The following is a 25,057-nucleotide window of genomic DNA, read 5'->3' on the forward strand; positions in this document are numbered from 1 at the left end:
TACAGCACAATTCCAAACATGTCTGAAGGAAGTCCCATTCCCTTGAATCCAGCATTCCCTGCAACAGAACTTTGCACATCAGATGTTTCCACAAGTGGAAGGGGAAGGAGACTTTTTTTGCCAATTCATCATTCTCCCTGCAGCCCTGAAAAGCTGCTGTGGTAGGTTTGGGGAACCATTGAAACAGTGTGGAAGGTAATTTGAGGGGCTACTAGAGAACAGGGGAATTGCTTATGTTGTCCAGCTCTCTTTCCAATTGCGGGAACCTCTGCTGGATCTCAATCCCTTCTGTGAATAGAAGGCTTACTCTCCCAAAAGTGGTAATAGGATTGTAGTGTTAAGTGTTCTGAAATTAACTTGAATAAAATATGTCTACTTTTAGGTTCAACCTGTTCCAGATAATAGAAGGCAAGCAGAGAGTCTTTCTCTAACCAGGGAGGTTTCCCAGAGCAGGATTTCTTCTGTGTCTGAGCATTTGTCCGAAGAAAAGGCCCAACTCTTCAGTAAGATGATAGCATTGCAGGGTAAAAAGCATAAAATGGACAAATTGTTGGGAGAATTGCACACACTTCGGGACCAGCATCTAAACAATTCATCCCGTAAGTAGTAGCATGCAATCTGGTGGTGTTATTTACAGTATTTTGTTTGTTACTTATATGAATTGGTGGAAGTCTTTTCAGTTCCGTTCTCTTTCCACACCGCCCCCCCCCCCAAAAAAACAAATGCATGTTGGGTTTGGATGTTGAATATTCAAACCTCTGCTCAGCCTAATTTTCCTAGGTTAGGTCTCCTTTAGACATGGCTTTCCTTGTTATGTCATAAATAAAGAAGTTGGTAAGGGAGAAACTGCTAGAAGTTCATGTTTCAATGTACACATGATTAAGGCTGCTATTTCCTAAAAAGATACATTTGATACAATCTGGTCTCCCATTTTCTCTTTTACTGAAGAAGAACAGGGTACAGTGGTACCTCGGGTTAAGTACTTAATTCGTTCCGGAGGTCCATACTTAACCTGAAGCTGTTCTTAACCTGAAGCACCACTTTAGCTATTGGGGCCTCTTGCTGCTTCCGTGCCACCGTAGCACTATTTCTGTTCTTGTCCTGAAGCAAAGTTCTTAACCTGAAGCACTATTTCTGGGTTAGTGGAGTCTGTAACCTGAATAGTATGTAACCTGAAGCGTATGTAACCCAAGGTACCACTGTATTTTAATTCTATCATCACAGAGGTGTAATTGCTTATGTTTCTGATGTTTTTGATTTATATCTGTTTTATGGTTCTCTTTTGTATTTTATTAATAATAATAATAATGTAAAAAAAGAATAAGACTGCTAGATGCATGCCACTAGTCTGAGCCTTTAGACAGTTTGGGGGGGGGATATCCAGATTCCGCCTCTTTTCTCAATTTCAAGACAAAATTACAAAAGTCACTCATACTCCATTCCATACTCCATGAATTCCAGCCATAGCTAAGAAGAGGAAACTGCCACCCGTGATACCACTCATAATACCAAGTGCCCAGTGAGATCTGACAAGAATAACTGTAATGAAACCTTGACATAAGGTTCCTGATTGTCAGCAGATACTTGTGACAGTATCAACTGGCAGGAGTTCTGCCCTGGGCATCTTGTCTGTGCATTCAAGCTTGAAAGCCCACCAAAAATATTACTATCAAAGCTCACAAGATCAAGCAGAACCAAGCCTCTAACTGGTAGCTGCTCCCTCCAGAGGGAGCTAAAACCATCCTAATGTCTAGCACAGCACAGCTTATCAAATGAGAGTGGAACACAGTGGCAGATGGGCTATGTAACACTTCATTCAAGCCCAGAGAATGAAGCCTTGATGCAACCACTATCTAAAAAATGTTTCAGCTGTCCAGCAGCACACCTAATCATTTCTTCACCCCTGTCAATCACAAACAAACGCACTTCCCCATGGAGTGAGTGGAGGCAATAGATCAGGGGTCAGCAAACTTTTTCATCAGGGCGCTGGTTCACTGTCCCTCAGACCTTGTGGGGGGCTAGACTATATTTTGAAAAAAATATATGAACAAATAACCCAGAGATGCATTTTAAATAAAAGGACCCATTCTACTAATGTAAAAACACACTGATTCCTGGACCGTCCACGGGCCGGATTGAGGAGGTATTTGGGCCAGATCCGGCCCCTGGGCCTTAGTTTGCCTACCCATGCAATAGATGCTCTTCCAGCCCCTCATCCATGAAATGTAGTTTATACTTTCCCCATAACACCACTGATATGATAGTCCAGGTGCAAGGGAACAGGTCTCAGTCACCTTAGTGGCACCCTACCAACCATGCCACCTGTGGTTTTCTGTATTCCTTCGCTTAGCAACCATGCTTCTCTGATTTTTTCGGTCAAGGCCAACCATCTTTTTTCAAGGCTCAATCAGACACTTGGACCCAGTATAGCTGCAGCTTGCAACTTGGAAGCTTACCAATGATCACGGCACAGGTTTGGGTACCCAGCCGAATTGGTCAACACCATTCTGCCCAACAGGAGATAGAAAAATCTATTGGAATGTAGAGCTGGAGGAAGAAAGTGGACTACAGGGGAAAAATAGGCATTAAGGAGTTATTGGGCTTCTGACCTACATTACATTCTGACTAATGTAAGCAGACTTACATTAGAATTCATGTCCAGTACACTGCTATGACAAGCCTCTGCACTGTCTGTGGTCCTTTCCAAGTCAGGCTTCAGACCCCATGGGCTTCATCCCCATCGTAAAAGATTTTATCAGTGATTGGTCAATCATTTGAATTTGGATATGGGTAAAAATAGTTCCTAAGCAGAAATGTCCTTTTTTAACAAACAACGTGTTACCTTAGAAGTGAAATGGGAGGAAGCCATCTGAAGTTTTTATAAACACTTGTATTCTTTATCTTTAAATCTGCTTGATTTAATCTGAGTCATAATTTTAATTTACTAATATAGTGTATTAATATACTAGGGCTGCAACATTTAATTATGATAGAAATAGTCCTTCAGAGGTTTTTGCATAAAACAAGATGAAATCTAGTGTCATCTAATTTGCAGTCTTGCCGGCTTCAGGGTCTCCTCAGAGAAGTGTTGATCAAAGAAGTACAGCTTCAGTAGCTTCTGCAGCTGTAGGAATAGCAGCTGCTGTCAATGAAGAATCTAACAGCTTAGCATCATCTGCTGCCTATCATCCAGATTCTGTCACCTCACAGAATGACAGCGAAGAGGACGACAACTTAAATCCAACAGAAAAGCTACAGTAATATATTCTAAAATTTTGGATAAACAGTTTGTTTTATTAGTTTGGTTTATGAAGCAGTTACCCATGGTAGATATTTGAGAGCATATGTACGATATAAGGAGGGGCTTTTAAGACACAAGTTCTTCCTAACACTTGTTTTGAGAGAGACTGCTCTGCAATAGATAACAATTTAGTTGGGTGTTCAAACCGATTGCAGATAAAAGCCAACTTTGGTGCTTGATGTTAACTTAGGTACTTGGGTACTGAACATTCAATTGTCCGTGTACATTCTGGTTTAATTTTTTGACGAAATAAACTTAGCTTCGATACCTTGTGGATACACACAATTCAAGCAATAACTTGCCCGTGCATTATTATCTGTAATGTGCTCTTTTCAGGATGGTCGAAATCATATGTTAAACTAGGCTCTGAAAAGCAAAGTATTGACAACAGTATGAGAGATGGTAGGGGAGTTACAAATCAGGAAGTATGGTTCAGATTTCAGCTGTTCCAAGATCTCAAGAGATGGCCTTGAGTGTGCTGTTCTCTCAGCCACAGTACCCCATCTACAATTTATAGAAAATACTGACCTACCTTTTTATAGTGTTGTCAGAATTAAAACAATATAATGTATGTGAAGTGATTTGAACACCTAAATGAATGCTGCTTGATGGCCAGATTTCAAAGTAACTACTCAGATGTCTGGCAAGGTGTCGTTTAGCTACTCTTGTGTCATAAAACTCCTAGTCTTGTCAACTAGCTAGCTTATACCTAGTCAAAGTAATCGGAAGTTCCCATCTTCTCTCTTTCTCCCATCCTCCTAATTTATAATATTATTTTTGTGGCTATACACACGCACACACAATTTCCCCAGTTCATATCAAGAGAAACCTCCTGCTTTGTCCAGAACTAGATTTTCCGCAGGTAACTGCCAACTTCAGTCATCCCAGGGTTGCACTTTCCTTGATGTAAGAAAATAATAAATATGAATTTCAAGTTGGCCCCATACCACTGTTCAAAGCAAGCTGACAGTTGGACCTCTTTCCTTTGTAGGAAGTTGAATGAAGTTCGAAAGAGACTAAATGAATTGCGTGAATTAGTCCACTACTATGAGCAGACATCTGATATGATGACAGATGCTGTAAATGAAAACACTAAAGAGGAAGAGGAAACGGAAGATTCAGAGTGTGATTCAGAACATGAGAATCCACAGCCAGTTACCAATATTAGGTAGGTTGGTTGCTGTGGCTGTTGCCTCCTGAAGTGCTGCTGCTATAATGATAAGAAATAATCTTAAACATAAGTTTGCTATAATTATTGATCTTGTCCGAAATACCTAAAGTCTGACCTGGTATTTATGAGAAATGGGGAAAGCAACAGTGCAAACTTAATTTTCTCCTGCTTTTTCTCCTGCAGTGAAATGTAGGGTGTACATATGTTATTTTTCTTCTTTCTTCCCTCTTCTGTGTTTTTTTCCCCTCTCCCTGCTCCCATAACTCAATTCTCCCAACTTTTGAATGCTTAGGTTTTGGGAAACTGGGCTTGTTAAGGTGATGCACTTTTTCCATTAGATAAATTATTTCAAAAACAAGACAAAGAACCCACTATTATTATAGTATTAGCACAATATTTATTTGTATTCCATCATTTCCCCAGACTGGGACTCAAGGCAGCTTACAGATAAAATATAGACGGCTAAAAATATAGACTTCTGTTTTTTGAAATTTAATGCAGGCACAAAAATTTTAAGGATTTTTATCCATTGTTGTTGAATGATTGTATTGCTGCAATTGGTATGTTCAGTTCATTTTTGATATGATATTTTTAAGAACAGAGTTTTAGTTAGGTCAGTTACTTATTTTTGCTGTGGTAAAATCTAGTACTAGGAACAGAATGGGTTTCATAAGTACCAAATCAAAGGTGAAGGGCAAAGAAAGACTGGTAAAATAAAGATTTTAGAGGATCATAATTGTTTTCTAGCGCTATCTATCGATTCTGTCTTGGAGCTTGTAAAAATCCTAAGGGTGCTTAAAATTTAAATGATGCTTAATTTGGTTTCCTCCTCTAGAAATCCACAGGGCACCACTAACTGGGGAGAAATGAATTGCAATAGTAATAGCAATTTGCAGTGTGGAACTAATAACAGAAATGGAAGGCATCTTAATACATCTTGTGAAATAAACAACCGATCTGCTAATATAAGGATGCTGAATATGCCCTCAACTTTAGGTACGTTTCAAAATAATATATTTTGCAGAGAATGTAATGTGTGGCAGTATTCAAGTCTTCTTAATTTATTAATCACATGGGGTTTAATCAATTTACTCTCTAGATTTGTGTATGGGTAAAGATTATTTCTGAAGCAGAACACATACACTGTTTTTAGAAGATATGTGTAAGAATGGAGAGCCACTCACTTAAGACAGTGCTTTCCATCTGTAAATTTTGTAAGTCCTTTAAAAAAAAAAAAAAAGGTTGGGCATATTTTTTAAAAATCGGTTGTCCAGATTATAAGTGATTTCAGTTCCTAGTGTGTTCTTTCAGATTGCCATTACAATAGAGAAGATGGTGGTGCTGATATTCCACAAGGTGAAGATGAAGTTGATGCTGAAGTTGATCGAGCCAGTGAAGCTTCCCTATCCAGCCGCAGAACCAGCATAGCTGAGGAGGCTCCTGCTGATGCGGAATTTGAGCAAAAGATCAACAGGCTTATAGCAGCAAAACAGAAACTTCGACAACTGCAAAACCTTGTTGCTATGGTACAGGTCTGTTTTCATTTAATCAGTTCCTTGCCAGTGTGCTAACTTAAATTAAAGCAATGGGTAGAATTAAAAGTAAGGCTAAGGAGCTCGCTCCATCAGCCCTAGCATTTCTGCTTGAGTGATGGAACACTTTCCCCTTCCTTCTCCCCATGTGCTGTTTTGAGGGGTTCTCCCAAACTGCAAGAGTGGGTTTGGGGGGATGGGGGAAGCCCCGCTGTGCTAGTGGGAATCCTTGAGCTGGCTTCTGCCATCAACTGCGTAGTTTAATCTGGCCCAATATTGTGTGTGATTGTTCATTGTTGTTTTTTGTACTGTAATCCGGCTTCATCAGTAAATGATGAAATGCTTTTAAGCTGCGGAAACCTGAAAACTTCTTTTTCAGTATCTGAAGGTATTAAATAAAAATTATATTTCCAGCTCTCGATTACAGATGGTCTCAAAAGTTGACATATTTTTAGTATCATGAAAAAGAGGGAACCCAATAGCAAGCAATTCTGAAGGTTTATTTGGGACATCTTCCAGTCAAATTAAAGCATTTTCAGTTGTATTGATTTCAGCAGGAAAGTGTTGAAAACATGCTTAATCAATGGGATTTTGACTCCGGTGCACCTGACAACAAAACTGCTTTGGATGGCGCAAAAGAGAGACAGAGACAGAGAATGGAAAGGAAAGGTGGAAGGCTCAGTGAGGTCATAGCTGAAGACACTGTTTCTGTTTTAGGACGATGAAGTAGAACCAGAGGCTTCAGGACAGGATAACATGGATCAGTTCTTTGTGGCTGAAGAGGAAAAAGCGCAGCAGCAACCAAACAATATTCGAACCAGTGCAAACAAGTCCCAGAAAGGTGTAGTTCTGAATGAAAAAGCAAGGTACAGTCTCTTTCACATGCATTAAAGTTAATGATGGGGCAGATTTACTGACTGAATTTGAGGGGATTATATATAATGTGAGAGTTTTCCCTGCCTGGTCTTCCTGAAAATGACTTCTGCTGACCATCAAAGCAGAAACAAGCAAGGAAATAAGGCAGCGTGCAAACTCCTGGTGTTCGGGTCTCTGAATCTGTGGTGGTTATAGTGAGGATTTGGCATAATTCTTTACATGTGGATAAGTGAATTTTAACCCAGTGAGCAGGCAGGGTAGCAGGATAGTGTGCAGTGGAACCTTGGCTTTCAAACGTAATCCATTCCGGAAGACTGCTCAGCATTTGAAAGGGCTGGCTGCAAAGTCAATGGAAAAAAATGAAAAACGTGCCTCGGAAGGCTTCCGAAAATAGTTCGAAAATGGAAGCATTCACTTCCAGGTTTTCGGCGTTTGGTTCCAAATTGTTTGGCTTCCGAAGCATTCGACAACTGAGGTTCCACTGTACCTCCCATGATGGCTGGTTACCCATACATCATTTTTGAATGAGATTAAGGAATGTGGAGTGTGTGGCCCTCCATCTGTTCTTGGGAGTCCAACCCTCAACAAGGGATGATGGGAGTTGGAGTCCGGTAACATCTGGAGGGCCACAGGAACTCAACTCCTCAGCTAAGGCCTCATATACCCTTTCTGATTTAGGTGGGACTGTCTTGGCCATATGTCCTTGCCATTGGTTTGTGGTATATAACACTCTCACTTGGGAGTGCTGTGGAACTGGAAGGCCTTGCCCAATACAGAATTGATTCGTCCAAGAAGAAAAATACATTTTAAACTTCTGCAGTGCATGTTCTCCAAATTAATCTGTTTTTGCTTTTGACAAATTAGTTAGGAGTAGGGAATTGCCCAGTTAGATGTCTGTAATCACTTCAGGTTTTTTCCTTTGCAGAGAATGATAACATGAGAATGCTTTATTGTTGTAGAGAGAAATTTTATGAAGCCAAGCTTCAGCAGCAACAGAGAGAATTGAAACATCTCCAAGAAGAAAGGAAGAAACTGATAAAGATCCAAGAAAAGATCCAGGTGTTGCAGAAAGCTTGTCCAGATCTTCAAGTAGGTAGACCGGTGGTTTAACACGAGAGGGAAATACAAAATCCCAAGGGCAACCCTGCTTGGCATCTCAACCGCAAGATTATTAACCCTAGCTTTTATTCATTTAAATGCAGGGTGTGTTAGCCCTTGTAGTTATAAATATGAGTTTTGAGCATAGGATTGCCAATATACCGAAAGGTCAGAAATAGTGAGAAAAAGATGTGTGCTTGAAAGATGATGGGTCTGTAAATAGCTGGATGAGTAGTTCAAAAGCTTGGAACATTAGTTTGTAGACATCAGTCTTGTGTTGGCTTGCAGGCTTGTTGAAAAATGAAATTGACTGGATCACTAAAGCCAGTGATGCCGCAGATTTCATTAACTTGATAAAGGTTCTTATTCAAATAATAATAATGTAATTTTAACACTTTATTCTTAGTTGTCATCTAGTGTGGATAATTGCCCTGGGAATACTTCAGCGCCAGCTGCGAATGAAATCAGCGCAACCAACAAGATTGTGGTCCAACCAGAAGAAACAGCCACAATTGATACTGAGGTGCTTCATATTCTTGTGGATAAAACTGCAATAGCATATTTTGAATTGCATTGCAGTAAAATATTTTCTCTTAATATTTTATTTGAAACAGCTTTGGTCTGAGATGCGCAGACATGAGATTTTGAGAGAAGAATTGCGACAGAGAAGAAAGCAGCTTGAAGCCTTAATGGCTGAGCACCAGCGGAGAAGGGACCTAGCAGATACCACATCTGCTTGTGCTGGATCTACTAAAAGTGATGGATCAGAGACCCAGTGCACTCCCCAACAAAGCAGAACAGAAAAGTAAGAGAAAAAGTAAAATACCCTGCTTTCTCATCTGGTGTATATTTAAGTTGTATTCATTGCAAAGAAAATTACTTTTCAAGATTGTATTTAGATGTGTTACTTTTAAATGTGGCATAATTAGAATAGCCTATACTGAATCTGAGCATTGCTTTCTGCTAACCCAGTTTAAGGAAGGGAAGAGATCCCCACTTATCTCTTCCTCCCCAACCCCAGTAGACTTACACTTTATCACTGGTATGATAATACTGCTTCCTCACGTCTGTGCACCTTTTCACCAGCAGCATGCAAGCTGTTGTACCAATCAAAAAAATTGCCGTGTTCTTGAGGATGTTCATTTCTGGAACTGAATTATATACTCCTTTCTTCCACCCACACTTTTAAAAATAATCCTCTTTAAGACTTCATTCCCACAGTGGGTTTTGAATCACTGTTATGACTAGCCTGATTAAGCAGGTTAAATAGTCGTGCTTGCTACTTTTAGTCTGGGAGACTTGAGCAGGCACTGTCTGGTTATAAACAATTTGGCCTTGCCAAAAACAAATAAATATCTAAATCCTTATAGTGGAAATACATAGCTGTGAATTTTAAAATGCAGGAGCAAGTAGGAACAAAATTTATATTCTGAAAGGTGGGGAAATAATCTAAAAATGACATAAATCAAAAGTCATAAATTTAATTTGAATCGTGCAGAATTCCTAAAAGGCATAGAGATAAATCAAAGCAAATTGTGTTTCTAGGAGATTAATTTGAGATGTGCATGTTAGCTATTTTTATCCAGCATGCAACTTAGTTTTTTGTGATCTAATTTTACCTTACACTTTAGCAGCAGAATGACTGTTTTTTAATACTTGATACTAGAACCATGGCAACATGGGGAGGGTCTACTCAGTGTGCATTTGATGAAGATGAAGATGGTGGTGATGAAGATGCATATCTTTCTGACGGGCTTGGTCAAGTGGAAGAGGAAGAGGAAGAGGAGCAAGAATCTAGTTCCAATGAGTACTCTGTGTGTCCCAATAACGCAGATCAAAGTACATATTGTGCAAAGGAAGATAAGGAGAGGTTAGTTTTGCATGTTCATTACCGACAGTTAAGTTGTAAACTGCTCCCTCCAAGAAAATGTTTTCCCTTTGCTGCTTATTAAGCTGTGCATTATGATGCTAGTCCTTATATACCGTGAAGTTCACTCTGAAAGGTTTTATATAACCTGAAACTATGAACGTGTGGATATCTAGTGTAATATTTTCTGTAATTTCATTGGTCAGCCTACAATTCATTTGTGCAGTATTACTGATGTTTAACTTCTAAGCCCCATTCCAAACATTTTTTGGAATAGTGAGAGGCTTCATGCTGTAGAGGAGAGACATGCCTCTGTTCTGCTATCTCACACAGCCCTGGCATTATGCATTGTGTTCTATCTCAAAGCCAGATAAAAGAAATTCCTGCTCATCAAAAAGAGGATAAAGGGACACTGTACAAATTAGGTGACTACATCATGTTACCTTCATGGTGTGAAGGGAAAGAAGCATGTTTGCTCTGGACTAGGCTTGTGTTCCTTCAGAACTGAATTGCTTGTTTCTCATTGGCCTCGTAACTGGCTTTTTACTTAATGAAATGCTTTGTACCAAGAGCGCAATTTAGAAATGTGTAATCCCTTGTCGAAACATTCGTTGTTCTCAGCTGGAAGAATCCTCGTCCTCTTTCAGCAGATGGAAACTATCGTCCTCTGGCTAAAGCAAAGCAGCAACAGAATATCAGCATGCGGCGGCAAGAAAACCATCGCTGGATGTCTGAGCTTTCTCATGTAGAAGAGAAAGAACAATGGCAAGAGCAGATTAACCAGCTAAAGAAACAGCTTGAATTCAGTGTCAATATTTGTCAGACTTTAATGCAGGATCAACAGGTAGAATGTGAAAGACTTATTTAATTTTCTCTTCTGCATGTTCCCATCCAACAGGCTGGTTGTTTCCTACATTTCTGTCCTTCCTGTCTTGTTGATGAGGCAGAATTGAGCCCACCGTTGAAGGGGATTATACTTTGGAGAGGGGGAGACTGCCACTAATTTTAAAGGATTCATTTTTCAGTATTTAAAGGGTGGTTTCCAGCTTCTCATTTCTTCTGAATATGTGACAGAACAAGTCCAGATATATTATCCTTTCTTGATCTGCTGCTTCTGACTTCCAGTCTGATTATGAGTTGAATTTTTAGACCCATTGAAGTGAACTTCAAGACGAACTTAGGTTCATTGCATAGTTGCAAGTTTATGGAATGATCCCCAAGAAGATGTGTTTTCCTAGATTTTAGAAATAAAATCCTTCTTGTTCTGCAAGATTTTTGGTTAGGGGCTGGGCAGTAAAATATTTTAATGACTAACATTAGCATTTTGTTTTAAAGGTGTGAAGGTTTGTTATTTTATCTTGGCTCAAGATTGTGGAAAGATGGGACAAAGAAGCTTAATGAAAAGTTAATATTCTGTACCCCCTTGCCTCCTTTGGGGGAGGAAGGGCAGGGTAGAAATCTAATAAATAGAATTAATTTTAATGGATCTATATTTTCACATATTTTTCTCTGCAGACTCTCTCCTGCCTGTTGCAGACATTGCTTACTGGCCCTTACAGTGTGTTGCCCAGTAACGTTGCTTCACCACAAGTACACCTTATAATGCATCAGTTAAATCAGTGTTATACTCAACTGACTTGGCAACAAAATAATGTTCAAAGGTATTCATTTCAACTTTATAGATGTCTGTTCCATACATTTGAAAGAAGACAGGCTGTAATGATGCACAAAAATGGTGTCTTATATTTATTGTATTTAAAAAAATACTTGTATTAGACTGTTACATGTGTGCTCCCGAGTACTCCAGAACCTCAGTGCAAGAAACACATTGTAGTGACATCTTATGTAATATTTAAAAGATAAATTATGTGCTATTTTTATGAACACAATAGAGATGAGACCGTAATGGTCCGACTTGATAATTCTGTGATCATGTTAGAGCTCTGTCATATTTTAACCTTTGTTGAAATTGCTTAGGGATTGAAATTTGGAAACAGATGCATTTCTGCTTCGAAGACTGATTTGTCCTTGAGTGTTTATTAGTCTGTGTATTTGAAATTCAGATACCATTATTTCACAGGTTGAAGCAAATGTTAAATGATCTAATGCGCCAACAAGAGCAACAGCAGACAAGAACAACTACGAAGGAGAAAGACAGCAGGGCTCCACCGCCTCCATCACCAACGATGTTTTGTCCTTTTGGTTTTCCTTCCCAAACAATGAACCTGTTCAGCATGCCCGGGTTCACAAATTTATCCTCTTTCCCACCAGGTAGGCATTTCCAGAACTGCACCAAATTACTAGCAGTAGATCTCCATGTGTTTTGCTTCTCTGTTCCCAAGATAAGTGCTTCAAAGTAGCATTTCTTGCCTTCATGTTGTTTTACCTTGAAAGCAAACCCTCCCAAGTCTCCGTACATTTTTCCTCACTAATTTCATTGTAGCACATTTATTCACAGCATGACTTAAATGTTGTGCCCTCTCTTCAGTCCATCTTCCTAGCATGCTTTCCTCAAAACTATGAAGGAAAAAAGTTTTAAAGTTTCTCAGAAGGAAAAAAGTTTTAAAGTCCTTCTTTCACAGTAGGCTAGGTAAGCAATGGCATACATGGATGTATGGTAATAATATGCATTTATTTCATTGTATATTTTAGACGTCATCTGTATATAATAAAATTGAGTCCATTTGAGTTACTCTATTTCCTAAATAATAATGTGAAGCCATTACTCTCTGATAGTTGTAGGTAAATACAAGGATTAAAACACCCAAGGATTAAATATAAACCAGTTATAATTTGCTAGTCCTCACCTAGATGTGGCAACAGTTACCATAGATACACATCTATAAAGTAATGCTTTTGGTAGAAGGCAATGTTCATTTAGAACAACAGATACTTTTACCTAATATATACAGTGGTTTTGTTGCCTATGCCACAATAAGTGACTCAAATCAGGAATAGTTTTCAGTAAATATAGTATGGAAGTTGTTACGGTTTCTTCCCTAGTCAGTGCACACCCTTTGTTATTTTGTTGAAATCGTTTTTTAAAAACTTGAATTATGGGAAAAGATTGGATACAAGCTTGATAGCATTTTTATGGTCTATCATACATCTTTCTTTGTATTTTATAATATAATTTTTTGAATTGTGGAAGCAGTAATGTTTCTGGTGTGATTTCTTTTCACAGGTATAAACTTTGGCCCAATGTTTCCTTCTGGTTTGGGGGATTTCCCACACAACTGTACAGCTCAGAACAGTGAACATCAGCAGCAACCCATAGAGCCTAACACCACTGGGAAAATGGACTATATGGCATTTCCAAAACCTTTTGAAAGTAATTCGACTGGTGGAGTAGAAAAACCAAGGTACTTGAAGCTTAAATTGAACTTGTGTTTGTGAGCCACACTTTTTATTTGGGCTCAAATTAGAACCTGTCCTATAAGAGTGATTTAGTTATGAAATTGTATTTTTTGTTGTGCTGATCTCTGTGAAAGCACTTCTTTATAGATAGCCTATCAAATATTGTGATTTTGGATGAGATTTTGGGGCATCAGCAACCAGTTGTCTTTGCTTAGAGAAACAATCTATTAACTGTTTTATTTCAGTTTGGGTTTGATTGAAGCTCTGATTAGTTGCTGGTTCAAGCTCGTAAAGATCCAATATATTTCTTGAACCAGTTCAGCTTATTTCATTTCCAGAAGGAAAAACAGAAATGATTTGCCTGTATCCAAAGACCACATCAGACTTTCCCATGCCTACTGAGAAAATATTGTTTGGGACACCTTTGGAACAGCATGGGTTATAGATTTCAAATAATGGCTGTCTGGAAATACACTTCTTTCCTTGGAAAACTTCTGACTTTGCCTCTTACGCCATGATTCTGATTTCGCTCTCTCCCCCCCCCCCCCATTTAAGAGGTCAGTTGCAACCTGAAGAAGAAACAGAGAATAGATCAACTAGGTCAAATGGACACCAGGAAGGAGGAAAAGAAAAACCTTTGTTCCTCAAGTCTGGATTTGCAATACCTGTACAAAATGCAGGATGTGGTAATCACAAAAATCAAGCTGGCACGAGCAGGAGGAGAGAATTTGATGAAGAATCCCTGGAGAGCTTTAGTAGTATGCCCGATCCAGTGGATCCAACCACCGTGACTAAAACCTTTAAACCTCGGAAAGCATCTGCACAGGCCAGTCTAGCTTCCAAAGACAAAACGCCAAAGTCCAAGAATAAGAGGAGGAATGCTTCTCAATTTAAAAACCGATCAAGATCTAATGGTAGGTTCATATGAAACACCCATAATTTGGGGTTATTTATCTTTCTTTCAATAATCTGGGGGCAGGGTGGCTATGGAAAGGGCAATCTGTGCAAATTGGATCTTTTTTATTTTAAGGTTTTGAAAGTGCCAGTGTTTCCAGTACATGCGAGCCTTACAAGAGCAACAGAAGCAGGCACTCAACTCGGAAGGAAGAAGTTGTCCAAGCAAAGGTGTTCAGTAAAAAGAATCGAGAGCAACTAGAAAAAATAATTAAATACAGTAGATCATCAGAAATGTCCTCAGGTACTTAAAAATAGTTAACAGTTTTTATTTTAAAGTGTACCAATTCTGTGGTTACTTGCATGCTCAATGAAGAACTGGGAATCTTAACTGGGATGAAAATTTTCAGGTAACCCAATTATTACGTTCACATAATTGTTACTTGCTATTTATTTATTTTTTAAACTACACTATGTATAGTGTAGATGTACAGATGGAAACTATTATATGCTGAAGATCATGCATGGAATTTTAGTCTGCAATCCGAAATATATTTAAATATAATGGCATCTAGTTTCTAGTGACCATGCATAGAACTGAGCCTTTAATGTTAATTTCCCCCTGCGATATTGTAATGGATTGTACCTTCAGAGGGTTGGGTTGACCCTGTAGAATAGTGTTGGGGGATAGTGTGAAGGAATTGCAGAGAGAACGAGGAATAGGACAAAAATGTATTTTCTCTTTCCCCAAAGCAGGAGCATCTGCTGGATCTCAGCTCCTTCAGTGAATTGAATGGTCTCTCTGATTTTTGGAAAAGAGACTCTAGATTCAGCCCATTATATTAGTCTTTAATTTTTTTATAATATTTTATTGAAGCGTTGATTCTGTTGCTTTCTTCTTAATAAGAGAGGCTTGGGTAAAAATAAATAGCAACAACAGGTTTAAAACTACTGCTCTCAGTGTTGTTGTTTCTTCACTTTTAAAGGGACACATTCAGGTATATATTTGATCACTGCTGATTGCAGGTAATATTTGAAATCCAGTTTTGGATATCAGAGAGCATAAACGGAAGGCCCACACATCTCTATTCAAACGTTAAACATATTTGCTAAGCACATTTAATGATTTGCCCGTGGGCTGATTTGGAAATAACACAAAGCCATAGTTTAGCATTGCAAGAATGAGCCTCGCCTCCCACTTCCCTCCCTTAGTCCTGTGCCGCTACCAGGAGGCATTCAGAAGCTTTCTCTTCTTCATTTCTGATTAAGCACAGCTTGCCATGTAGGCCAAACCCAGACAAGCCGGGTTAATCTTACGGTTAGTGGGAACAAGCTTTAGTTTGTGAAGGCTGGTTTCCTTTCAGTAATCCTATTTCTGGTTAACCACAATTTAGAGCTCAGATGACATTCTATAAACTCATTAATCTAAAGCTGGAGGAGGAGAATCCAGTCTCCTCCTCATAGTTGTGCCAGTGGAGGAAGCACATGATTGCATGGGGAGGCTGGCCTGCTCTTGTAGCACTAAACCATGTTTTAGCATTGCAACTGAATGCCTCCAGTGTCCCTTTTTAACAATGTGGTGTGTGCGTATGGGTTTCTTTTTTTTTCTCTGTCTCCCCCTTTTGGGGTTCTTTGAAATCGTGGGAGACCAGTGTGCTCTTGAGACTTGAAACAAGAAGGGTCATATTTTTGAATGCTCATATTTTCATGTTGCTTTTATTAGTAAACGAGTTTCAATTATGATCTCATTGACGCTGTGTACAGGCATGTCCCCACGTACACGAGTTAGACCGCATATAAGTGTGACGCCCAGAAATAAATAAAAAGAATTAAACTGGAAAAGTGCTAAAATGTCGCAGAAAGAGTGGGAAAACAGCTAGCGATCCCAGAAGCCTTTGCACCCAACTGTGAGGCTTGCAGAGAGGTTTAGATAAAAGTGTTCCCCACTTTCATTTCATGTATACGTGCGATACCCGGGAACGTAACCCCCGCGTAAGTGGAGAGGCACCTGTATGTGGACATAGAGTGAGCGAGAAATCCAGTGCGCATACTTGAAAAATTCTTTCTGGGATCTTTTCTTTTCCCCTTTTGGAATTTTTTTGTGGTAATATGCTTTTCTCAAATCACTCCCCCCACCCCCAAGAGACATGGGTTCTCTGGAGATTTGTTTTGTTTTGTTCATTTGGATCACTAAATAGCCTTTCTCCCATTATTTCCTTAGACCTTGCTTTTATTTCCGATACACATTTTTGTGTTTATCACTGTCTGTCCTTCCCACCCACCCCTTTCCTGCAGCACATGCTAGGAGAATACTGCAGCAGTCTAACAGAAATGCATGCATAGAAGCACCAGGTAATGCACTTGCTGCTTAGCTTCCAAACTTACCTTACCTTGATTTTCTGGTCTCTTGTCCTAACTAACAAGTAGCTTGCTTATTGAATTAGCAAAAGGTGCACTAATCCAAATGATACTTTTTTTTTTTTAATCTACTTGCTTTCATGATTAGGTACTTTATTATTACTGAAAGTCATAGCCAACCCTGAACAACCAGTTAAGGCAAAGGTATTCAGCATGGTGCCCTCCAAATGTTTGGGAATACAGTTGGCATCATTTCTGGTCATGCTAGAAGGGGGTGATGGGAGTTGGAGTCCAAAAATATGGAGGACACCATATTGACTACCCTGGAATTAAGCACTTCTGTGTCAGAGGATATGACTTTCGAGCGGAGTTTTGCCCTTGTATCTCTTACGGTTGAAACTAAGAGTGTATTCCTAAATCTTATTTATTTATTTAAATTTAATTTGTATACCACCCTTCATCCAAAGATCACAGGGTGGTTCACAACATAAATATAAAACGCAAGAATACATAAAGCAAAAACAAGAATAAAAACAAACCAATAACCCCCACATTTAAAAGAACATATTAATCAGCTAAAGGCCTGGTTGAAGAGACACGTTTTTGCCTGGAACCTAAAGATATATAATGAAGAAACAAAAAAAAATCCTTCTAGTAGCACCTTAAAGACCAACTAAGTCAGTTCTTGGTATGAGCTTTCGTGTGCATGCACACTTCTTCAGATACCTGAGACCAACTAAGTCAGTTCTTGGTATGAGCTTTCGTGTGCATGCACACTTCTTCAGATACTTCAGGTATCTGAAGAAGTGTGCATGCAGACGAAAGCTCATACCAAGAACTGACTTAGTTGGTCTTTAAGGTGCTACTGGAAGGATTTTTGTTTTGACTATGGCAGACCAACACGGCTACCTATCTGTAACTGGATATATAATGAAGGCCACCTCTTCCCACCATCTAAGAGCATAGACAGCAGAAGTTAGCTATCCCTCTTCAGGAAGGGGCGCTCTGCACCACCAGTGGATCCAGAAGTAACTGTTCGTGTTTTGAGATAGTTGAGGTACAGTACATGAAAATATTTCTACAATCTGCTGTTTGAGCTGCTGTTGGACCATAAAGCATGGACAGGTAGCATGACTTGGTTTCTTCTAGTAAAATGAAAGTATTTCTATGTCTACTGTAGATGCTTAATTTCTCACGTGAGTAGGTGAGGTATTGAAAATCCAGCTGTCATGTCACCATTTATGCTGAGGTGAACATTTCAAAGGTGTGCCCTGCTGGCAGATCAGAGCTGGCCATGCCCATTGGACTCAAATAAGAGAATTTGCTAGTTGGGAAGAAGTAGAAAAGGGGTGTGAAATGCCACCTGTCCTTTTAGATAAAAGACTGATATTTATTTCTCACCCTTAACCCTAAGCCAAAAGATCTATAGCTCAGTGGTAGAGCATGTGCTTTGCATCTTAAAGGTCCCAGGTTCAATCCTTGCCGTTCCAGTTAGGGCTGGAAAATACTGAGCTGGAAGGACTAATGATTTGACTTGGTATATTCAGCTCCCTAAGTTCTATATGTTTACTTTTGCCCAAAAGTAAACAGTACATTGTGGTTGCTGAAACTCAAAATTGGATTTTACTATACTTAAATGTGTTCAACTACTTAAGGAGCAAATACAAGGGTCATCCGATACCAAGTGTATTTTGGCATGAGCTGCAATAGCTTCATTAGGCGCATGAAGTGGACAGCGAAACAAAATAGATTTGTTAGGCCATAATCCAAAGAACCTCACAACTAGCTGCATGAGGTCCGAGTTGTTTTGGATCCCAGCCATATTTTTAAAGTATCCTATGACCGTGAGTGTTACACTAACACAGCTGCTATTTTGAAAAGTCATCCTTGACTTACACTTAACTAATGACCCGATAGCAAGATGTGCTACTTCAACTATGCTTAGGATGCATTTGAAAACAAAATAGATCTAAAACTGAACCTCAATGAACACATTGTCACCAAATATAGCTTTGTAGCTGTGTGGCAGTAACTGTGGGGTTTCAAGTGAATTCATTGTTGCAATGCATTGTATTAATTATTATGTCAATTACGTTTTGTTGTATTTAGTTCCCTTTCGCAGGGCAAACATTCAATAGATACTTGTTTAGCTCTATAAAATACAATATGCAGCAGTTCATTTGCACCTGTAAAAGAAGTACATAATGACAAGGACTGTAACTATTGTGTGCAGTATTCCCTTGTGCCCAGGGTCTTTTCCGCTGCCTGTTTATAGCAGCAGCCCCTTCCAATATCGGGAGGCTCTTTAAAAGCAGTTAAGGCACAAGGATCTGCTGCTAGAAGAAAATACCACTCCTTGCATGAGCAAAACAGCTTTCCATCCACCCATGGAGGAGTTGCATCCCATCCATAAGGCGCGTCCTTCTCAAAGTTTGCATGCTGTAACAGGAGAGAAATGTCAATGGAGAAGAATAATGGTACTTAATTCATTCTTTTTCTTTCTACAGAAACAGGCAGTGATCTTTCTATGTTCGAAGCTTTGCGAGACACCATTTACTCTGAAGTAGCCACTTTGATATCTCAAAATGAATCTCGCCCTCATTTTCTGATTGAGCTTTTTCATGAGCTCCAGATGCTAAATTCAGACTATTTGAGACAAAGAGCATTGTATGCTTTACAGGTACCTTAATAAAACCATGATTTTTAGACTTGCTTTGTTAAGCAAACATTTTCTTAATGCAATCATTAATGAAACTGTTGCATTGTATAGGATATAGTGACCAGGCATGCATCTGAAGAAAATGCAAAAGGAGAGTGTCCCAAACCACCGAACTCTGCAGGTTGGGCAGGATCAAATTCAGAACTTACTCCCAGTGAAAGCCTTGCAACGACGGATGACGTAAGGGTTTTGAAAACTTTGGGTATTTTAATATAAAATCCAACCTTTTTAAAATGGGTTTTAGATTTTGGCATAAATACATTTGATAATAAAATATGTATAGATTTGAGCCATTAGACTTTGATGTGAAAATATTTATTACGATACAACTTCAAATGGGAATTGTGCAAAAGTAAGAGAGAAATGCAGAGGTAAAGCTTGTTTCTTTTAAGCAATTGTGTAAAGTGATTATGTCCTCAAATTTTTTTTTGTTGACAGTTGGTCTTTCCTGGAGGAGAGGTGATCTCTGGCTAGTTCAATGTCTTTCCACATAGCATTTTTCAACCTTGTCATAGTCCTTTTGTATGATCTCTTAATTCTGAGCTCTGTGTACCTTGCTAAGGCTGCAATCCTAAACATGCATTTTAAGGAATATGTCACATTGAACAGTGGGAATTACTTTCAAGGGATGTGGCCTGGGCTTGGCCTTTTCCCAGGTGGGTGAGGCAACAACAGATTAACAGTCTATCTCTACCTAGGGCAGGCAGGACCAACTGTACCATACTAGTCATTAACTTCCATGACTCCCATCTCCAGTTTTTCCCCTACCTTGCCCCATGGACAGTTGATTTCTTTCAGCTTTTATCCTTTCTCATGACTGCTTTTACTCACTTTTTACTCCATTTATTTTCCCCTTTCCGAATGTTCTCCTGAGTTTTCCTTTGAAATAAAAGCTCCGCAGCTTTCTCTTCTTCTCCTTTTGTTTCCTATTACTCCTCATTCAATATAATTCACAAAAATGTTATCTCTGTTGTGTTGTGTTAAGAACAAGCTGTTGTTCTCAAACAGTCAGGCAGTGGGGTTTTTTTTTTTAGTTTAAAAAATGGCTTTGATCTTTGGAGGTTCAACCAGCTGAAGATCTTTATACTGATCCGCTTTAAGAGGACGTCAGTTAGGTCTGCAGTTGCATATTTCAAATTTTTGTCAGTATTTCACCTTTTTGTCAGTTGAGGGTCATTTTTTAAGTGTAAACGATTACTGTCTAAGGAACTACTTATAGAAATTGACAACAGGTAAATACTGCTTTCTGCAACACAACACGTTTTCTAGCTTGGAAGGATGAGCCCTTTATTTGGTGAACATACTCAGAAGAATTTATCAATTAAACTCCCCCCCTTTTTTTCTAATTAAGCTTTAAACCATGTACATGAATCTTTTAGCCCAAGAATTAGCCACTAATGCAAACACTTCAAGGTGATCTGAATTCTTAATTTAAGATCCTGGGTGACAATTTATGAAAACATGAGCGTTTGAGAGTGGCTAGTTATTTGTAGAAGAACAATTGCCAACTTGTTGCTTCCATATTTTGAAGGAGACATTTGAGAAGAACTTTGATGAAGGAGCCTGTAGAGAATGTGAACAACACGATGCAGACAATGGCAGCACTATGTCTACTTCTTCAAATTTTGAACCCTTTGCTACTGATGAGCTGGGTAAGCATAAACCTAGCAGTTGAACAATATACAGCAGTAACTCAAGTACCTTTTTAAAGTGCCGCAACTGTTTTCTGTGAATCAGTCCTTCACTGATGCGCTTCTTACACGTAGTAACAACAACAACAACAATTTAATATACCCTGCCCATCTGGCTGAGTTTCCCCAGCCACTCTGGGCGGCTCCCAATCGAGTGTTAAAAACAATAATGATGCTTTCTTCTTGCAGTTTTTATATTTAATCTACACATAATAATGTTTGATTTCCAAAAACTTAAATATATATTGTAAAAGGTTTTGTTGCCAAAATACAGGCAACACTGTGATTCATTTAGATCAGGCACTGGCTCGGATGAGAGAATATGGACGGAAGAAAATGGCAGTCGAAAGTAACGTTGACTCTGAGGATGGATGCTGCAGTAATCCTCATAATGCTTCTGCTTCTAAATTGGAAGGTACATTTTTGCATTTGTTTATTCATTTATCCAGTGGAAGACAGGAGTGCCTGGCGTGCTCTGGTCCATGGGGTCACGAAGAGTTGGACACAACTAAACGACTAAACAACAACAACAAATTCATTTATCACAGTTTTGTCCTGCACGTTTTTGAAAGAACAAACACAATCCTACCAAGCAGTCTCCATGCAGAGAAATGGAGCTGCATCAAGTAGCTTAACACTGTTCGCTGGGCATATAAATGTTTGACAGTGGTTTATATGCATTTTGTGTAGTATGAAAGTATGCTTAAGCTCCATAGAGGCTGGTCCACCAAGGCTACTGGGACACATCCCTTGCAAAGAGAACATCAAACAATTTTTAACACACCCACCCTTTCCAAATCTCAAAGCGCACACACTCTTTCTTGTTCCACATACATATTGCTATTTAAACTCAAAGGAGTTCTGCAAACATTTCTGCCAGCCGGGCCCCTGCAGCACATCCTAATCCAAAAGTACACCTGTGGCACAGAGGTCCCTAGTGTGTTTCTCTAAACAGAAAAACCATGTGACTGATCAGACTTCCCTTCTAGGCAGCCCTACATGGGAGGTTCCTATTCCAATCTGTTGTTATTAAATCTCAGTATTGGCCTAGTAGGGTTTCCTTGGGCAGTCTCAGCATCCTTGTTTTCAATCAAAGGGGTAGCCACCTAGCCATGGCTCACAGCAGAAATGAAACAATAGTCAAGTAGCACTTTGATGCTTGCAAATTGTATTCTTCCGTGAGCCTTTGTGGATTAAGAATGATGCATCTGATGAAGTGAAGTTTATCCCCCAGCAATTATGCTATAAAGATGTATTAGTCTTTAAGGAGCTGGTGCTTTTTGTTGTTTGGCTCAAATTGTAGTGTAGTCTGTGGATTCATTTTTTCTTAAACATTGAGGTTTTTTCATGATTCCAAACCTCCCCCCCCCCCATTTAAAATCAGAGACAGGCTGAAGGGAGGCTTAATTTTTATTATATTTTTATCCAGTCCACCTTTCCCCCAAGTTGCTCATGGTGGCTTTCATAAAGTCTCCTATTCCTTATGGTATCCTTACATCAACCCTGTGATGTAGCTTAGTCTGAGAGACAGTATGTGACCCAAGGTAACACTGATTTAAACCTTTGTCTCCCAATTCCTGGTCCACTTAATATCCTTCCACCTTAGTTCACATCCTGGAATAAAAGATGTAGAAGTGAATAAGCTGTGGGAAGGGAATAATCTTTTCCCATAGGTCTGGAAATTCATGGCACTTTTAAGACTCTGTGATTCAGGCTGCAATCCTGTCCATCCTTAGCAGGGAGCAGTCCCTGTACAATGTCAGTGTTCAGCTTCTTTGGCATAAATTTGTAGTCTTTATTATAATCAAAGTGCCAGAGTTTGTGACCTGTATTGATACGGCAGCTTTATGAAAAGAACATTGATTTGAATATATATTTTTCTCTCTTTAAAGGTTCAGATACGGCTGAAAGCCATTGTGCAGCACAGTCTACTGAAGCGCCTGCCGTTCCTTGTCCTCGAATAGATACCCAGCAGCTTGACCGGCAAATCAAAGCTATTATGAAAGAGGTTATCCCATTTCTGAGGGTAATCAAAATTATATCAGTAAACGGAGCTCTCTCTGAAGCCATCTTTACAGAAAGCTTTAGGTTTTCCTTTTGACTTGATCGGTAGAATCAGAGGCCTTTACCTTGTTCTCTTCTCCAACAATAAAAGTTTTCTTCCAAGGAGTGCAGAGTTTTGAATAGCTGTAGTCCTGCCTTAGTGCAGAGTTTGGTGATAGAGCAGTTAATATTTTATTTATATGCTCTGAACTCTTTATCATGCATGTACTGGTAAGCTGCCTTACGGTCCCTTAGCTGTAAGCAAACTTCTGCATTGCTGTTCTGGGAAATCAGTTGGCATACTTGCCATTCATGTCACTCACCTTTTCTCTGAAGAAAAATAAGACCTCTCAAAGAAGGATATTTGTCTTTGTATATGTTTTCATTAAGAATGATCTGCTTTTCAACTCTTGCCAGGAACACATGGATGAAGTATGTTCTTCTCAGCTCTTGACCTCAGTAAGGCGTATGGTCTTAACCCTTACTCAACAAAACGATGAAAGCAAAGAATTTGTGAAGATCTTTCATAAGCAACTTCGTAGCATTTTGCAGGTTTGTATATGTGTTTTCCTTTAATTAACCACCTTTAAGCTTCATTTCCACAATCACTATAATTATGAGAAAGCTATGATGTGTTTAGTTTAGCTTACCATTTTGGTATGAATATTCTTCTATAACACGGTTTTGCCACTGAGTCAGTTGGCTGCACAGAGCCTGAGCTACAGACTTTTGAAAAGTAATATAAGAGTTGCTGCACCTTAAATACTTGAGCAACTCAGTTCTTGCGATTCAGCTGACTTTCCCTTAATAGTGTTGCAAGTCAACTGTCCGTTAGAAAGACAAAGGCCATAGTTTTGTCTGAGAAGCAAAAGCTAAAAGGAAGCAGGCTAGGGAGCTGAGAAAAGAGTCTTGCTTTATTTCTGCTGGGATCCATGGGAGAAGCAAGACCTCCTGGGAGTGTTACTTCTGTGAGACCCTCCGCTGTAGGCTCAGGTTGTATATATGTGTAACTAAGCCATATATCATAAGGACACCACAGTCTCCGCTGTTCTTCATTCCACCCTGAGTAAGTGCCAGGAAACCCTGGAATCTAGTACACATATATTGGTGTTCAATATATAGTGGTTGTGAGGTTAAAGTTGAATAACCCTGTATTGTTTTCCCTGGTTGTTTTTTTAGGGGGGTGATGAGTGACCTGTAAACGTACTAAAATGTTTTCTTTTTTGGCAGGATTCACTGGCAAAATTTGCTGGTAAAAAATTGAAGGATTGTGGGGAGGATCTTCTTGTGGAGATTTCTGAAGTCTTGTTCAATGAATTAGCCTTCTTTAAGCTCATGCAAGACTTGGACAACAACAGCCTGACAGTAAAGCAAAGAGGCAAAAGGAAAATGGAAGCAGATGGAATGATGCAGTCCTATGCTAAAGAGGTTTTTATCAGATTTTAAATTTGAGTGAATTCCCCCCAGGAAACAGTGCAATATAAGATTTCTTTTTAAATTTTTAAATAGGGCCAGCTGTGCTGCTTCCTACCGCAGTAGAATTTGTTTGAATTGTACCTATAGCTACTTAGAGGTGATGTTTAAATTGTTGAAAAGTTTATTGTACGCCATGCCTTTTTGTATCAGTACAAATATGACTGAGTTTTCCTTAGGCGTTTATGTATAGTTGAGTAGTAACTCAGCCTTTAAATTAGACTGTCACACGCCATATCTTTTAACTGTCGAAAGTACTCTGGAAACTTGCTGCTCATGGATATTGGGGAAGAACATTTCTTGTTTGATCCCTTTATCTTCAAACTTGGTTGTGATTTATAAGACTACTTGTGTTGGGCATAACACAAAGGAACATTGTCTCTCCTTGGAGCTGGGAAGTGTCTGGTGCCAAACAGGGTGACTGAGCTTATTGTTTGAAGGCCTAGCTACCAAAAGCCCTGCAAATTATTCACATCAAAATGTGAATTGAACCTCACACTAGAAGTTAAAAGAATCGTCAGCGTAACTTTAACTTGCATAACTACACAATAAATTACCAGGAATATATTTACTTAGTGCAAGTACAAACCCATAAAGAACTTCGATTCTCTTCCATTCTGATTAAAAACCCATATTTAAATTCTCCACTTTGATAGAGCTGCACAATGTTAATTGTT

The 25,057-nt window shown here is 39.1% G+C and overlaps 1 protein-coding gene across 13 annotated transcripts in view; it reads left to right on the top strand.

Moving 5' to 3' along the window:
- PCM1 (pericentriolar material 1) overlaps positions 1–25,057 on the top strand; it is a 45,660-nt gene that overhangs the window by 13,640 nt on the left and 6,963 nt on the right. For 7 of the 13 annotated variants that reach the window (XM_081924286.1, XM_081924281.1, XM_081924290.1 and 4 more), the window contains 24 exons: positions 383–599; positions 3,056–3,257; positions 4,293–4,469; positions 5,308–5,468; positions 5,784–6,004; positions 6,722–6,870; positions 7,840–7,969; positions 8,385–8,501; positions 8,593–8,783; positions 9,645–9,848; positions 10,467–10,689; positions 11,361–11,506; positions 11,926–12,116; positions 13,030–13,207; positions 13,758–14,116; positions 14,233–14,400; positions 16,392–16,448; positions 18,962–19,134; positions 19,225–19,353; positions 20,705–20,825; positions 21,139–21,279; positions 22,757–22,890; positions 23,325–23,459; positions 24,138–24,335. In XM_081924286.1, coding sequence (XP_081780412.1) covers positions 383–599; positions 3,056–3,257; positions 4,293–4,469; positions 5,308–5,468; positions 5,784–6,004; positions 6,722–6,870; positions 7,840–7,969; positions 8,385–8,501; positions 8,593–8,783; positions 9,645–9,848; positions 10,467–10,689; positions 11,361–11,506; positions 11,926–12,116; positions 13,030–13,207; positions 13,758–14,116; positions 14,233–14,400; positions 16,392–16,448; positions 18,962–19,134; positions 19,225–19,353; positions 20,705–20,825; positions 21,139–21,279; positions 22,757–22,890; positions 23,325–23,459; positions 24,138–24,335 — 4,122 coding nt within the window. The remainder of the gene's footprint in view (positions 1–382; positions 600–3,055; positions 3,258–4,292; positions 4,470–5,307; positions 5,469–5,783; positions 6,005–6,721; positions 6,871–7,839; positions 7,970–8,384; positions 8,502–8,592; positions 8,784–9,644; positions 9,849–10,466; positions 10,690–11,360; positions 11,507–11,925; positions 12,117–13,029; positions 13,208–13,757; positions 14,117–14,232; positions 14,401–16,391; positions 16,449–18,961; positions 19,135–19,224; positions 19,354–20,704; positions 20,826–21,138; positions 21,280–22,756; positions 22,891–23,324; positions 23,460–24,137; positions 24,336–25,057) is intronic. The other 6 variants (XM_081924289.1, XM_081924293.1, XM_081924283.1 and 3 more) reach the window with 3 other exon arrangements.

The sequence above is a fragment of the Podarcis melisellensis genome, assembly GCF_964234715.1.
Source record: "Podarcis melisellensis genome assembly, chromosome: 9".
Taxonomy (NCBI): domain Eukaryota; kingdom Metazoa; phylum Chordata; class Lepidosauria; order Squamata; family Lacertidae; genus Podarcis; species Podarcis melisellensis.